Source organism: Rhinichthys klamathensis, unplaced genomic scaffold (genome assembly GCF_029890125.1).
Source record: "Rhinichthys klamathensis goyatoka isolate OS25496 unplaced genomic scaffold, OSU_Roscu_1.1 h1tg000554l_1, whole genome shotgun sequence".
Taxonomy (NCBI): domain Eukaryota; kingdom Metazoa; phylum Chordata; class Actinopteri; order Cypriniformes; family Leuciscidae; genus Rhinichthys; species Rhinichthys klamathensis.
Genome location: NW_026607023.1, coordinates 3727421 through 3743522, shown reverse-complemented (window position 1 = coordinate 3743522; position 16102 = coordinate 3727421). Strand labels below are relative to the sequence as shown.

General features: G+C 37.2%; 1 protein-coding gene across 1 annotated transcript in view; it reads left to right on the top strand.

Moving 5' to 3' along the window:
* Positions 1 to 16102, top strand: part of ammecr1 (AMMECR nuclear protein 1) — a 65493-nt gene that overhangs the window by 47991 nt on the left and 1400 nt on the right. The window contains exons 3-5 of the mRNA XM_056239108.1: positions 1076 to 1190; positions 8313 to 8403; positions 8543 to 8639. Coding sequence (XP_056095083.1) covers positions 1076 to 1190; positions 8313 to 8403; positions 8543 to 8639 — 303 coding nt within the window. The remainder of the gene's footprint in view (positions 1 to 1075; positions 1191 to 8312; positions 8404 to 8542; positions 8640 to 16102) is intronic.

Below are 16102 nucleotides of genomic sequence, written 5' to 3'. Positions count from 1 at the left end.
TTTTGATGAAATCTGAGAGCTGTCTCACTAACCCTTTAAGAGAGATCTGTCACTATTTGCCACATTTGTGATTTTGACTGTTTGGAATAAAAAACTAACAAAGACATAAGATAAAACTTTCAGTGGTAGAGTCTTTACACACACACACAATGCAGACTGAAGCTAACGTATTTTGTGTGTTTGAACGAGAAGTGCCTTGTCGGGCCATGTTTAAAATTTGAACACATTGTTTTCTATGAGTGTACGGACGCACACTGGTGGCTCCACTTGGCTTCTGTCCGCGGCGCCCAGCTACAATTCAGGAGGCTGTTTAAAATCCAGAGTGCCATTAACATTGTTTTTTTTTTTTTATTACATTATTTATGTCCCAAAACGTCATTCATGTACATACTGGGTTTACCCTGTGCTGCAAGATGCATTTAGTTTTACATTAATAATTTTGCCGCTTGAATAGTCTAAACATACAGGAAGAAATATATAATAAATGTAGCTCTTTCTAATCTTTCTGTGCCATATTTTTCCGTACACTAACCTCAGTGCGAAAGCATTAACTTTGCCTTTCGTAATTACATTCACTGTCGTGTGCTGCCACCTACCGGAGGAACCAGGTACATACAAAACATATTACGTACAGTACATACATAATCTTAACCATTAACCATAATCTTAACTCACAACAGAATGTGAGTGTCTGGTGTGCGATACTAGACGCGACTCTGCGCTTCTCGTCTGGTGTGCGACCACCTTTAGATGCTGACATGGCATAAAACGGGTTCCCGATCCTGTTCCTGGAGATCTATCTTCCTGCAAAGTTCAGCTCCAACCCTGATCAAACACAGCTGAACCAGCTAATTAAGATCTTCTGGAGCACTTGATAATTCCAGTCAGGTGTGTTGAATCTGAACTCTAGGTAGGTAGATCTCCAGGAACAGGATTGGGCATCCCTGGCATAAAGCAAACAAATAAATAAAAATGAAATAAAATGTTACCTTAATGTAAATGATACTATTGGGGTTGTCATTCTGTCATTCTGGCATGCTTTGTCTTAAATCTCATCTTCATGTCCCCTTCACAGTGCCCTTAAAGACAGTCGCTTTCCCCCCATGACGAGGGACGAGCTGCAGCGCCTCTTCTGCTCAGTGTCTCTGCTCACCAACTTTGAGGATGTTGGGGATTATTTAGACTGGGAGGTAAGAGCACAGAAGCAATTACTACCAGTTATTAATGCATGCGTGCTGTGATCATTTATCCACCAAATTAACTAAACAAACACAAACTTTGTTCACTTAAGGTTTTTTGCTGCACACATTTTAAATATAAATTAAATTTCAGGCCTAATACCAGTGACTGATAATTCTCAGCTAGTTCTGGCTAATACCAATAACCGACAATTATACTTTACTTTGACAGTGAAACTTAACCCTTTTAAAATGAAGCTACTATTTAATAACGTAAAAACTTCTCAGTTTAACCAGTGTGATTGTATTACAAATGGTTTAAAGGGTAATAAATTATATTAAAATAAATTGTCTATATACTGTATATGGTTATAGAGTGGTGCAGGGATGACATCAGAGCCCGCAAGACTAATTCGCCAGTGGTTCCATCGAGATTTTCCTATGGGTTTTTACTTTTTATAATGTTTTTATTTTTTAGATTTATCAGTAAAATCAAGCCTGTGGTATTCATAACTTGACAATACTTTGACATTCTACTAGGGCTGGGCAATATGGCCAAAAATCTCGGTATTTTTTGGTTAAATGGTGATATAGCTACAATATATATCTCGGTACTTTCAAAGTTTTTTCTATTTGGATAAAGAAAATCTGTATTTATTTAAAAAAAAAAAAAAAAAATTCACATCCTACCCAATGATATCCTACAAACAATGTTGATATTGAAGGATATGGAAACAAATATAGTGAATGTAATGTAGGCTATGCAATATATTATGTGCAAAAAGGTGGTTAAAATCACATTACATTGTAACATTACAATCTAAAAACAAAAAATAATGCTTTTGTTTTTAAATTGACTAAAGGCTAAACTAAAAATGAAAATAAAAACAAAAGCACAAACTAATTATATTAGCCTGCATTTGATTACCCCATTATAATGGTCACTTTCATAAAAATATACTTGTAGGTTTAAAATTCCACACAACAAATATTTGAGCAATATGTATATTTTGGTCAGAATTATTGTGCTACCTACTATTGTACTCCGTCTGTTTGGCGCGCTCATTCACGGAAGCTTGTATGTTAGCGGAGATTCATTTTGCAGAAGCTCGTCCTCTCCTGACATTAAAATGGACATATTTGTTTGACTTTCTAACATTTACAGATGGAGAATATACCTGTGAAATGTAAGTTAAGTACTGAGGAAAGCACCCCATCTCAAACGCATTAAACAGCGCAAGTATTTATCTGTCAGTCAGCATCTGACAGGGCAAGCTGCTTTAAACTTAACTATATCTTACCAGTTATTTTGAAGCCCTTAATATAACATGTTTAGGACAAATTGTACTATGTACTTTTACTGGAGGAGCTCACACTGCGTCCTCCGCTATTTTTCAGATGTGCTCGAATCAAACTACTGTATCGATATAAAGGGTATTGCCTCATTCCACATCGTTTCAAAAAAATCGTTTCTACAGCTAAAACTGTACACACATCTAATACTGTCCTATCTAGTTACTTATTATAAACGTATGTTTGCAAAAATAAATATAACTGCTTCAAAATAATTTTTTGAGATTATTTTAATGGATATGTGCAGTTTATGTTGTAGAACAAAACATAACAGTATCGTCAAGTTATGTTTACCACTAGTTTTATTTTACTCATAAATTGGAAAAACTCCATAGGAAATTTTGAAGGAAACACTGGCGAATTAGTCTTCTGGGTTCTGACATCACCTCTACACTGACTACTCTATTGTATTGTGTTCTTTTATTTGAGTATTTACTTTACTTATTCAATGAACACTGAAACTCGAGTCGCCATTGGCTAGTAATTTTTATTTTATTTTACTCGCTAGACTTTTTACATGAATGCAAGAACAATGCAAATGAAAAAATTAGCTTCATCTATCGTTGTTTTGCTGTTTTATGAGGAACTATGAAAACGTTCATCTGGTGCAAAAGCCACTAATTTTGAGCCCTGCATTTCGATATAGCTCATCAATTCTATTTACGTGGAATGTGTGAAGCCTGGTTTATACTCGCCGCGTCTGTATGAGCGCGAAGGAATATACGATTATATTGTCATATAAGTCAACCCTACATTTAATGTGTATCAATTTAATGACATGGCACAGAGGCAGATTTTTACAGCAGTGCTCCTCATTCATACTACTACTACTACTACTAATAATAATAATAATACTAATAATAGTAATAAAATAGATTATCCGCACAGGGAATACAAACGGTGAACTTGATGGAAAGCTGCAAAAATTAAATATAATTATCCCCAGACTTTATGCAAACCCTGAAAACAGCCCCACGTGTGGAAAAAACATACTTTTGTGGAAACAATGACATCGGGTCTTATTCACTAAGCATGTGTACACACAAATTTGTGCGTGAAATCTGTGTACAAACGTTTTCACGAATAAATCGCTCGACGCCACGACGCAACAAAAGGTATTTTTTCCATGTTCATTTAGTGCCCCCAGCTTTGTTGCCGTACTAAAAGCAACAATGGATGATTGACCTCAGATCTTGAAATTAAACAAATGGAAACAAGAATCTTCAAACTGAACAAACAAGTGTATTCTATGACAAAGATTCTTTTAGTAACTCAGTATTTTAGTAACTATGTATTTTTAATACTGTTTAAATGGGGTAATATTTGTGAATTGGAATATGTACTTATCCATTTCCTTGAGTGCCATCAAGATTAATCTCTGGTGCCGTGCACTTGCCGCAAGAGCCCGCCCACACGCTGTTCTGATTGGCTGTGGGTTTTTATTGATTTTGTCGCGTCTGTCTCGTCGCATCTGGTGTGGACAGACAAATTGTTTGTCGCTGGAATCTTATCGCGTCTGGTTAGGACATGGTGTTAGTCTTTTATTTTAGTGTTGACTTAAAGAACCGTTTGATATCCTTAGTAAAGACTGGTATAAAGTCCACCTTTGATTAGTCTTTTCAAGCTAGTATTCCACTGAGAGTGCACTGCAGCTCAGTGTGGAGCTCACAACACCTTCAGAGATGAGACACTTTCAAGATATGCTTACATACACACAAAAAGCCATCGGCCCTCAGCCTCCAGTTTTGACAAATGGTCCAGCCGCTGCAGCTTGTTGAAGTGCAGCTTGCAAATTGCATGATCCGAGAGCGAATCTGGGCTGTGCAGAATTGGCACAGAATTCACTTTAGAATGAACCAGTATGCCACCGACTTAGCCTGGCATGCTGTGGAATCTTAATGATTCGGGCCATGCAAACAATGCGTGACCCTAGATGAAAAGTCCTGGGTAAGACCTGACGACATTGTAGTGTATTGTGCATGTGTCTTTTCTGTAATGTTAGCAGTGTTGGGGGATATATAAAAATAATAATAAAAAAACCAGCCACATTGTGAGTTTTATGGAAAAAACTGTTAATTTTTGTTTTTCCTCACTGTAATAATCTGACCAAGACTCCTCTAAACTTGGCTTGCAGGTGTTTAACAGCTGCATCCAGACAATAGACAATCCCACCTTAGTGATAAATACTGAGATCGAAATCAGTATGAGAAAAAAACTTTATAATTATGTTTATAATTGTCACTCAGACGTTTAGAAAACATATCTTGTCCGAATAGTAACAACTTCAATCCTGTATAAAATATTAAAGTAAAATAAACCTATAATCACCACTTTTAATAATAATGGGTTTGTTTTCTGTTTCTCCGCTCACACTGCCTTTCTTTAAAAAAACTAAAATAGCATGACAGTTTGATTGAATGTGTGTCATGCCGGTACCAGTCACTATCCTCTTGCCACATCATTTTCGCATTCTTTTCCCTTCTGTTCACACAAAATTCTTTTGTTCAGATCCTGGAAATTAAAACCGAAGTCTTTGTGTTATGTAGTTCTGCTGTCATTCCATATGCATTTGTACCTTTTGTCAACAGTATCCCAGTTCGGAGCTAGACTGTGTTTACACATCACACACCCAGAGGCAAAATATTCCACTAGAAGTAAAGTGTAGCAGCTGCTTTAGAAATCTCTCATCAGTGGTGTTTGGTAATGCAAGAATCACTATTGCTCATACCTAGGGTTAGGGATTTGAATGAACACTTGCTGGGTTTTTTTCCTAAGTGATGAAACGGACCAAAAGTCCCATAGATGTACATTGGCTGCATTTACATGCAAAATAATATCCTGTAATTATTATGAAATGTTCACATTGCGAATATGTAAGCGTCATGTACAGTGGTTAAAGTGGGATTTGGCAGGTGGGGGAACCGTGGGACAACATATTGAGTATCGTGGTATAGCAATACTTTTTGGTATAATTATCATCCACAGCCCCACCCACAGAAATGTGCATTAAAATGTGAGGTATTTAGGGGGGTTCGGTGGCATGCTCCCCCGAGAAAATTTTGATTTCTCTGACCTACAAATGTGCAATTTAAGACTTTTGAAGGCCCAAAAAATGGATAATAAATAGCTTTAAAACCATCATTGGGCATTAGATTATTTTGTCAATACCTTCTCTCTCCTCATCTACATCTTTCTTTTTCTCTCAGTCTCCTTATCCTGGCCTATTTCTTCCCCTCCTAAAGCTGAACTTTGATTAATCTTTTCATTTTCATCTGTGTCAGTGAAGAAAGTAAACATAGGCTTAACTGATATTTATATTTTATGAATCATTTTCTTAAACAAGTTAATTTACTCGGCTACCAGGTCAGTATTGCCAATAGGAACCTTCTACAAGCTTTGGAATTTGAAAAGTAATTTTAAATAATACAAATTATAGGCTACGTGTAACGCAGTTGGTAGAATTGGCAGACGTTCCCTCATCATGCGCTGTGCAAACGCGTCAAAGCATTCTCAGGTATAAAAATGCAGCATTAATGCACGTATGTGATTTTGAACGAATATTTCATGTCGATATACAATGGTTACTTAATGTTAAAACTAATCCTGCTATTTATATCTTTGTAAGACCCTATAGAACAGTGGCTAGGGACAACAAATGTCAGGCGAAATATCGAACCTAAAACTAACTTTACCTAGCATTTCACGCATTTGTAATCGCTCGCGTTCAGCGGGGAGGAAGGGAGGTTGGTCGGTCGGTCGGCCGGCCCAGCTCGGGACCAGCGAAATTCGTTGTGATTAATGAATCTATTTTTTTATTTATTTATCTGAGATGCCGGATCGCAGTTCCGGCCCACTTTAACCCCTGGTCATGTACAATAATTGCCTGATTGGCATGATCAATTTAATACAATATTCCAGTTGCTATATATATGAATAAGACAGCAGGTATATATTTTTATTATACAAATTTTAGGTCATGTAAATGTCTTATTTTGCATATCCAATATTACTGAACATTCATTTGTTTCACATGTCCACATAAAAATGGTTTGGGGTTAGACAAAGACGGTTTTAAAGTCCAGCCATTGAAGAAACAGATTTTTTTAAGTGAGGATGATCTACATTTGTATGTGTCTCATGACCTTCAGTGTGCTGTTCATCATGCTCCTGTGTTTTTGTCAAATGCTAAGCGTAATAAATGTCAAGATTAAGAATCTTCAGTATATCTAGTAAAAATTACATTAATATGTAGTGCAAGTCTTAGTTTCTTTAGATCTAAATGCAAACAGAATTTGGGCATTAACCAGTCATTTTTGTGCATGCAAATTAGAGCTGCAAAGTAATAAACAAATAAAATAAACTCTGATGTCAGTCATCAAAAATGACCTCCACCGCTCCTCTGTTTTCTTCGTCTGAGCGGATGAGTAGAAAAGCTAAAGTCCAATTTGACCATTTATTTGATGAGCGAGAGGCTTAATGGCCCATTCACACCGAAACGTAAGATGGTACATGAATGAAAAAGAAGGCATCCTGTGTGAACAGGGCCTTACTGTAAACGGCATCAACTGAATAAGTATATGTCGTGTTAAATCATAATCACAATTATTTTGGTCAATATTGTAATCATGATTTATTGAAATGGTTGTAAGTGGATGATATGACCAAAACCTTATGTGTTATTTATTTTTAGATAGCTATAAATATAGATTATAAATATACATATATAGATTTAGATACCATAGCCGAACACTAGGCTAACTAATGTAAGAAAAGTCCTCAGACAGTAATACAATAAAAACAAAAATAGGACAAATACAATAGAAAAATACATAAACAGTGTTTGAGTTTACTAGTCAAGTCACCTTTATTTATATAGCGCTTTTTACAATACTGATAATTTCAAAGCAGCTTTACAGTGATAACAGGAAAATAATGCAACAAAGTTTGTTTTTGCTGTACAGCAGATCTAGAAGAAAATAGCGTCATAGTCCAGCTTAAGTAAGTTCAGTGATAGTTAATTTCTGTTGTAAAAAAGTTATTAATATAGTTACTTTATCTATACAGCTGCTCTGGAGAAAACAGTGATGTCATTGTCCAGCTCAGTTCAGTTTTCATATAATGGTGTCAATGCAGGCAGATCAATAATATTGTTGAATATTAAGTGTCCCCAACTAAGCCAGCCAAAAGCCAAAGGTGACAGTGGCAAGGAACCAAAACTCCATCAGGTGACAGAATGGAGAAAAAAAAAACCTTGGGAGAAACCAGGCTCAGTCGGGGAGCCAGTACTACAGAAATTCAATAATCAAATATAGAATAAAACACAGCATAGTCTTCATTGTATGAATTAAACTTGCTTCGATTCTTATTAAAGCTTCAACAGTTATTATTTGTTTTCGTTTGTTGTTTGATTAACATTAATGGTCACGAAACACTAAACTACATTTTCTGAGAGTCATGCGTGTTGCACACCATAGAAGACAATGTTACCATCCTTTTAATTGTAGGAGAAAACTAGTTCATTTTAAGCTTTCTTTTGCTATTTTCATCATCTGGGTTTAAAATTGTCTTTGTGTCAACTTCAACATTTTCTTACATCATTGATGACTCATCGTTGTCCTATAATTATTTCTGAAACTGCGTATCCTTATTGATTAAATTGATCCCCTCTCCAAAAGCTAACTTACAATTTTTATGTCATTGTCAGAACCAAAGTGGCAGTATTTAACAGTTACATGGAGATCAAACCAAAAAGAGATTTTTCAAAATGTCTTTATTTCTCAGGTGGGTGTTCACGGCATTAGGATAGAATTTTTTAATGAAAAAGGATCAAAGCGCACCGCCACCTACCTGCCAGAGGTTGCGAAGGAGCAAGGTGAGAAAAAAGTACACTTGCCTGAGTTTTATCTGCATTCAGTTACAATATAACAGCAGACACAAGATGAAGAATAGGCCAAAAGGTAACACTCAAGCAGTATGAAAAAAACAGGATTGAATTTGTTCTCTCTCCATAGGATGGGACCACATTCAGACCATAGATTCCTTACTTCGAAAGGGAGGTTACAAAGCTCCCATCACAAATGACTTCAGGAAGACTATTAAATTGACCAGGTGAGAGAATTACCTTTTCTAAACAATTTTTGATCACTATCCAATACTATAAGGCAATATTAGTGAATCTTTTAGTTCTTGTGTCCAACGGTACTAGAGTCTCTTAAGGACATTTTTCACAGGATCTCATAGGCAGCAGATTTAGAAGGTTTTTATTTTTCAATTGTATTTTCTTGTTTAGTAATTCTGAACGGATCTTTTTCTTTTAAACCATCTTTTGGCATCTCCATGTGGTCCTGTTTGGTATCGCACCTTGACTAGTTAATTATATATAAGCTCTAAACAATTGTAACATTTATTTTTTGCTGTTGCACTGTATACGTGCATTATGAAGTATGAAGATTAGTTTGAATTGATTGAAAAGATTGAATTTAGGCTTTTATTCACTTATTAACATTCATCAACTCACACATCAGTTGTGGTAAACAGAAGCTCAAGCATGTTCTCTTATACGAGAACCAATGATGTTCATTATCATGTTACGCAGCACGTTTGAGCTTCCGAAAGAGGTTTGTTTTTTTCGCGTCAAGCAGCTTTTGTTGAGCTTCTGTTTATGTTAGCTGATCAATGTTTATATGTGAATAAAAGCCTAAATTCAATCTGTTCATCATATAAAAGCAATGTGGATTTAGTTTTACTTAATGAACTTTTAGTGTCAAAGTGTCAGTTGCGTAGCTGTCTATGGAGGGATAGAAAGCTCTCAGATTTCATAAGATCTTCATTTGTGTTCCGAAGATGAACGACTTGAGGGTGAGTAATTAATGAAAGAATTTAGATTTTTTGCCTGAACTATCTCTTTAAAGTATATCATACAAAAAAAATGGTAGTCACTTTTCATTCAATTTGAGGTTCTCTTAAATTGTCAAGTGTCTGGTTTCAAATGAGACCAGGATTATGCCTGTAGACTGAAGGGCTCATGAAATGCAGCCATTTCATTTTGGGTATGTCATTTTCAGCTTGTGTCCTTGCTGGTTAAGGGGTTAAAGAAGCGCGTCTCCTTGAAGACTTAAATGTGAATGCCCGCTGCTATAATTGGGCTATGATAATAATGTCTTTGCTTATAAATATTGCCTAACTCTTTTGGAAAACTTTTATTATGGTTTTACTATTACAACTGCCACTAAACATGAAAAATGTTGGCTATAGCAGTATGTTTAGATCTAATCCTATTGCACTGCTGAGCATTGTAGCCAACTTGACTTCTGCACTCTCACAAATACTTTCATAATAACTAACAAAGTGTAAACACTATTTAAATAAGATATTCATTGTGCAGTGTGGACAGTGTCGATTATAACAGGAGTTTCGGTGATGGTGCGGAATCATTCACTGATAAACTTGACAGCTCCTGTAAATTCAAATGGAGTCCCCTTTCGAAAGGGAACTCTCATTGCGTTGATGACGCTATGGGGAATGCCCTCCACGTGAACTGGTGTCTGAAAAGCTATCCAATCACAGCAATTGAAATTGACCGGCGAGCCTATGACGTCACTACTAGTGCGACCCGGAAGTATAAAACGGGCGCCTAGAGAACATGTCATCCTCTTTTCGTCTTCAGGGACTGTTTTGTCTGATTTGCTATCACCCGAAAAAGGTAAGAAACAATTATGGCAAGTGATAAGCGTTTCAAGAAGTGTGTGGATCCGTGTCTCAGGTATCTGACACCAGATGAGACGCACAACTTGTGTGTTTACTGTTGGGCGAAGAGCACGCACGATCAGCTCTTGAGAGACCTGATTGTGCAGAATGTGAGATTTCTGCTAAGAAAACTCCGCTCTCGTCTAGCCCTCTTCTCGAGTGAAGAGGGACAGGCCTCTTGGCCCAGTGGTTCGGGTCCCGCTCGTGCTGAGGCACAGTGGAGACTCGGATCATGGGGTTCCCAGATGGAGCTCGCTAATGAGTTTGAGAGAGAGAAGCACCTCTCAAACTCATCGGCGAGCTCCGTCTGGTGACCGTCAGAAGCTCGCGAGGGTGAGTTGCTGGAAGAGGATGTGTTCTCTCTTACATCCTCTGATCCAGCAGCAAGTGCCTTGCTGGCACCTAGCCGAAGAGAGCAGGAGATGGCTGATTGAGGGTGAAGAAGAGCTACTACCTGAACCCTCACAGCCTCCCTGCTCCGCGTATGATGAGCTGTTGGGTGTTATGGAGTGCGCTTCTGCGAGGCTTCATCTGCGGTGGGAGCGCGTGAAGGAACGAGCAGTTTGCAGCAGGCTGGATGAACGGTTCCTTTCTGGCCATTATTCCCCAGCTCCCGTGAGCCTTCCATTCCTTCCTGATCTGTATACCGAGATCAAGAAGGCATGGAAGAACCCATATTTTGCACGCATCCATCACCAACAGCGAGCAAACTATGCTGATGTTGAGGGGATGTGTGAACATGGGTATGTGTCGATGCCCCCCTTTCCTCTGAGGGTGAATAACTACCACCCTCTTCTCTCCTCTTCCTCTCCCCCAATTTTCTTTACCCCGGGCGCTTCTTACATCACGTCTGAGGCCTGGACCGATTATGACATTTTCCCATTAAAACGGAATCCTTCTGAAGATCTGGAGTCGGGCTTGGTAGTGAGCGTGCCCTTACTAGCTTTTGGGTGGTAGGCCTTCATTCTGAGAATAAAGTTTAAGCCGCCGCTCTATTAGCAGGATGATCTTGGTAGGTCTTTATTATAAGGTTGTTAAACTTTAGACCTCTGTTCCCTGTTTAGAAAGTATTAAGGAGTATGTTTGATAGGAAGTAAAATAGGAATTTGGGCCCTGAAGTTCCCTTTTTTATAGGTAGGCTTACATACCTTGTCATAGGCCTCCTCTTGTGTTAGTCGTCAGGTTTATGTAGTAGGTGGTGCCAATCTTGGTCACCCAGTGGTGTACAGGTTGGCTTCATCTCATAGAGAAATCTCTAGTAAGGCCACCAAGAACGGGAGCTTCAAACAGATTCTGTTCGGCGTGAGATGGCTTCCTCCCACGGGTTTGAGTACACACTCCCTTAGAGCCTAAGCATGCCATGGGCTGACGCTTTTGATAATTTAAGTTGTAGGCCTTTCTATAGGCCTCCTCGATAGTCAGGTAGCGTAAGATTGTACTCCCTTTTTTAAAGGGTCGATAGCGCTCTGGCTGAGTGTACTTTCTATTGGCAATGTAAAAATAGGAAAACCAGGCACACAGTATTTCTGTGAGAACACCTATGATATCTGAGGCTAGTTCTGCTAACAAGTATCACTATCAAGTAGCAGGCCTTCACAGGCCTCCTTGAAGGTGGCTCCACCATCAGGTGGATTTTAGCAATAACTAAGATCATCACGTTGTAGGCTCACTTTTCCTTGTTAGGAGGCCTCTTTGAAGCTTATAGCGGGACCATGGGGAATAACGTCACTGACAGCCTGTATGTGACCCGAAGGGGGAGTGTTTTTTTTGGCATTTCAGGGTGAAACTGCCAGTTCTGACGTTTCTGTCACGAGCTATAATTGGCATTCACTCCCCTCAGCATGGTGGGATTGTACATCGTTCCCCATAGCGTCATCGATGCAGTACGAGTTCCTTTTCCAAAGGGAACGTCTAGGTTACGACTGTAACCTCTGTTCCCTGAGAACAGGGAACGAGACACTGCGTCACTAGCCATGCCTCGGGGATGCCTGCTGAACAGTTTCTGGATGGCGTTCTCTAGGTGACATCATAGGCTGTCGCCGCTCAATTTCGATTGTCGTGATTGGATAGCTTTTCAGACAACGGTTCACGTGGAATACGTTCCCCATAACGTCATCGACGCAATATCTCGTTCCCTGTTCTCAGGGAAAGAGGTTACAGTCGTAACCTAGACGCTTTATTTGCTTGCTTTCTGCTACAATTTAATCACAGTTTAAATAACAGGTAATTTTCGTGCTACTGTGGGGAACAAAGTAAAGTTGTCGGTTTGATTTACCGAAGCATTAAAGCAAATTCAAGTGTTATGGATGTGACAGCAGTCAACTTGAAATTTTAATTCTCATAGAATATTCTTTACCAATATATTGAACCATCTGTTTATATATTCCTAAACAACAACTCTGATGTAGAACATCAGAAAAATATCAGTCTATAAACATGTTTTATATTTTAGATGAGGGAAATACACATACAGACATGACAAAAAAGACTCAAGTTTTTGGGAGACAACATATTTTGTAGATTGTCTGTCAATTAAAATACACAAACCAAAAGCAACAGTATCCACCAGTATCCAAGGTTTGGCTCTCGACAGAAAATAAAAGATATATTTTATTTAAATTTTCGGTTTCACAATTTGGAGGAAAAAACAGTTACAATGGTTAACCCTCTGGGGTCCAAGGTGTTTTTGGGGTCCTTGAGATGTTTTGACATACTCTGACATTTGTGCTTTTTTCAGTTGCTTATAAAAAAATTACTGGCAAAGGTGTAATTACACTCTATTTAGCACAAACAGGGCTACCATAATATGTTATCAACATGTATGTACATGTTTGTATTTTTGAGAGAATATTGTTTATGTGTGGTTATTGAAAAAACTAAAACTTAAAGTTTCTGAAATAAGGCCACAAAAGACATACTAAATATGTGTCCACAAGACTTTTGACTAATGGATGTTGTCGCCTAGAGTTTTTTCTTCAAAATGATCTGAAAATCATCCTGCCTTATCATTCACATAAAACAATAGATTGGTTTAAATTTAAAAATGACACTTTTTGTTTGGAAAGGCAATATGCGCAGGGGTGTGACCTGCTGTGATTCACACCTGAGAAGACAATGGGCCCGCATAATGATCGCATAATGGGGCTGCATACTAATGACCCTTTCATTCAGGTGTGTCACTGAGCCACAAGAATGCAATGACAATATATATATATATATATATATATATATATATATATATATATATATATATATATATATATATATATATATAGGCCTATATAATACAAAATTGGTTCACAGTTCCAATTATTTATTTATTTTTCAAATTGTGCTTGCAAATTGTATAATATCAAATGTAAACATTTCTAGTAATTGTGCAGTTAATTCTCATACTGTTTTTACAGAAAGTTTGGGAATATATCCCAAATGTGTCACTAATAAAACACAATACCAATAATTTAAAGAGGAGGCTTATATTGAGCTTTTAAGATTTACCTAAGATTTATTTATATGTAGCCTACATATATTTTTGCTATTTTAATAAAAAGGTTACAATTACAACAACAATTAAAATGAACTATATTTAAAATGTAATCTTTCTTTGTATATATTAAAGTATACATTTTATCATACATATTTCACAGTTGCGGATTAATTAGTTTGAATATAGCCTACAATCGAACAAACACTATAATAACTTCTTAGCAAACAAACTTATTTGATGTGGCAGTATTTTACAGTAAAAACGACATCTTGTCTTTCATATGTAACATATCGTTTTTATGATTAGGACATATAAATGTTAATTTGCAGTTTAATACGTTGCTTATACAAAAATATTTTATTTCAACATATTTCAGTCAATTTTTACTCATCTCAGTATTGGGATATAGTTAGGTAAAAGCTGTTCATTCATTCACACACAAAAATGCGATTCATATTTAAACAGTCTTTTTGTTTACAGACACTATTTTATATCGCGATTAGAACAAAGCACTTGAAAATAAAGAATATACCTATTCCTCAGCTGGATCCGTTGCTCCTCCAAATGAAACTACCTGCACTTCTGAGGTAATTTTTTCCAGGATTATTATTAAGATAGTATTATTCCTCACAGCGTCGTAAATATGAGTCTCTTCTGGTGGGTTATCCAGCTGATGTGGGCGTGGATCGCCTCAGAGCATTTGTGTTTGAATAGAGCGCGCGCTCCGTGGCCGTGGTCAAATTAACTTTAATGACCTGAGAGAGACGAGAACGACTATCATCTCTCTCTTTTCGTACAGATTACCTAAAATGAGAAAATTTGTTTTTTATATAAATTACTTCATTTAAAAGAAGATAATTCAGGCTTCATGCCTGTGTGCCTGTATACCTGTTTGACTGAGTATTTGCAGAGTTACAGTTAATTTTTCGGACGCATTTCAGAATGGACTTCCCTGACAGAGAGAACGCAGAACGCGCATCATGTTTATTTTTCTTTATTAGGCGAAAAGCACAACACTTTGTTTTTATTATGAGGTTCCACAAAAAAAATACAAACTTAACAGGATCGAATGATGTACAACACTTATATGTAAGATCAAAATCAACAGAGTAATTTGAGTCTCTTTTGCACTGATAAGGAAAAAAGTGAGCTGGTATCGCCGCCGAGACTGCCGACCCCAGAGGGTTAAATAAAAATATGCTGGATAAATAATATTGTTCAAATATAAGGAAGCCAAACTGTTTTTTTATGTTTTCAAATAGCCATTCAAATAATTAGAATATTATTTGAGTAGAAGATTTGAATTTTGTTTTTCAGCCGTTTTGACAGCACTAGTATCTAAAGGGTGACGATATACTTGGCGTACAAGATGATACACGATATGGTTTACGGCAGGGGTGGGGAACGTTGATCCTGGAGGGCCACTGTCCTGCAGAGTTTAGCTCCAACCCTAATCAAACACACCTGAAACTAATCAAGGTCTTCAGGATTACTAAAGTTACAGGCAGCTGAATGTTTTTTTCAGGGTTGGAGCTAAACTCTGCAGGACAGTGGCCCTCCAGGATCAACGTTCCCCACCCCTGGTTTACGGGAACGAGACAATATTTTACGACTTTTTAAAATAAATCTTCAATGACGATATATATGACTGGAAAAATTGTTATTTCACAAAAAGGTGTAATCAGTCAATTATTTTGACGATTCATCAAGTAATCGGATATTCTTTGTGGATATAAAAGTAGACCTAAGTGAACAATAGCCTTTAAAATCACTTAAAGTACATGTATAATAACAATGAGGCAATAATAATTGGTTTAAATAAAGGATCAAAAGCAAGTAATCATTTGGTTTTATTGAACAACACAGTTAAAATACATAATGTAATCATATTCAACTTATGCAACTCGTATTCAACATATACAATTATGTATTATAACAAAAGCCTGCAGAGAGCGCCAATGGCCTGATTGTTGTTGTTACTTTACAGAATGAGCAAATCCTTGTTTAATATTGGCCAAACAACATTTAATTTAAATGTCCACTTATATTTGGAAAATGCTACAGCCACTGTAATTTCTTGAACAAGAACATGTGGACATCAAAACATGCAAACTCAGAGCCAGGGTTTAAACTTTTATTTTGAAATCGTGATGAACAGTTCACATATTTAGAAACATATTGATGTATTCTCCTGTGTTGGTGTAGGTTTATTGAAAAAAGCTGGGACTGTTTCATATCACAAAGTAACCGGCTCTGTCCTGTCTGTTGGCGCATTGTCCATGTCCTCTTTGCTTTGCGATTGTTTTTGTGGCGTAAGAGCGTGAGAAGTATAAACTGC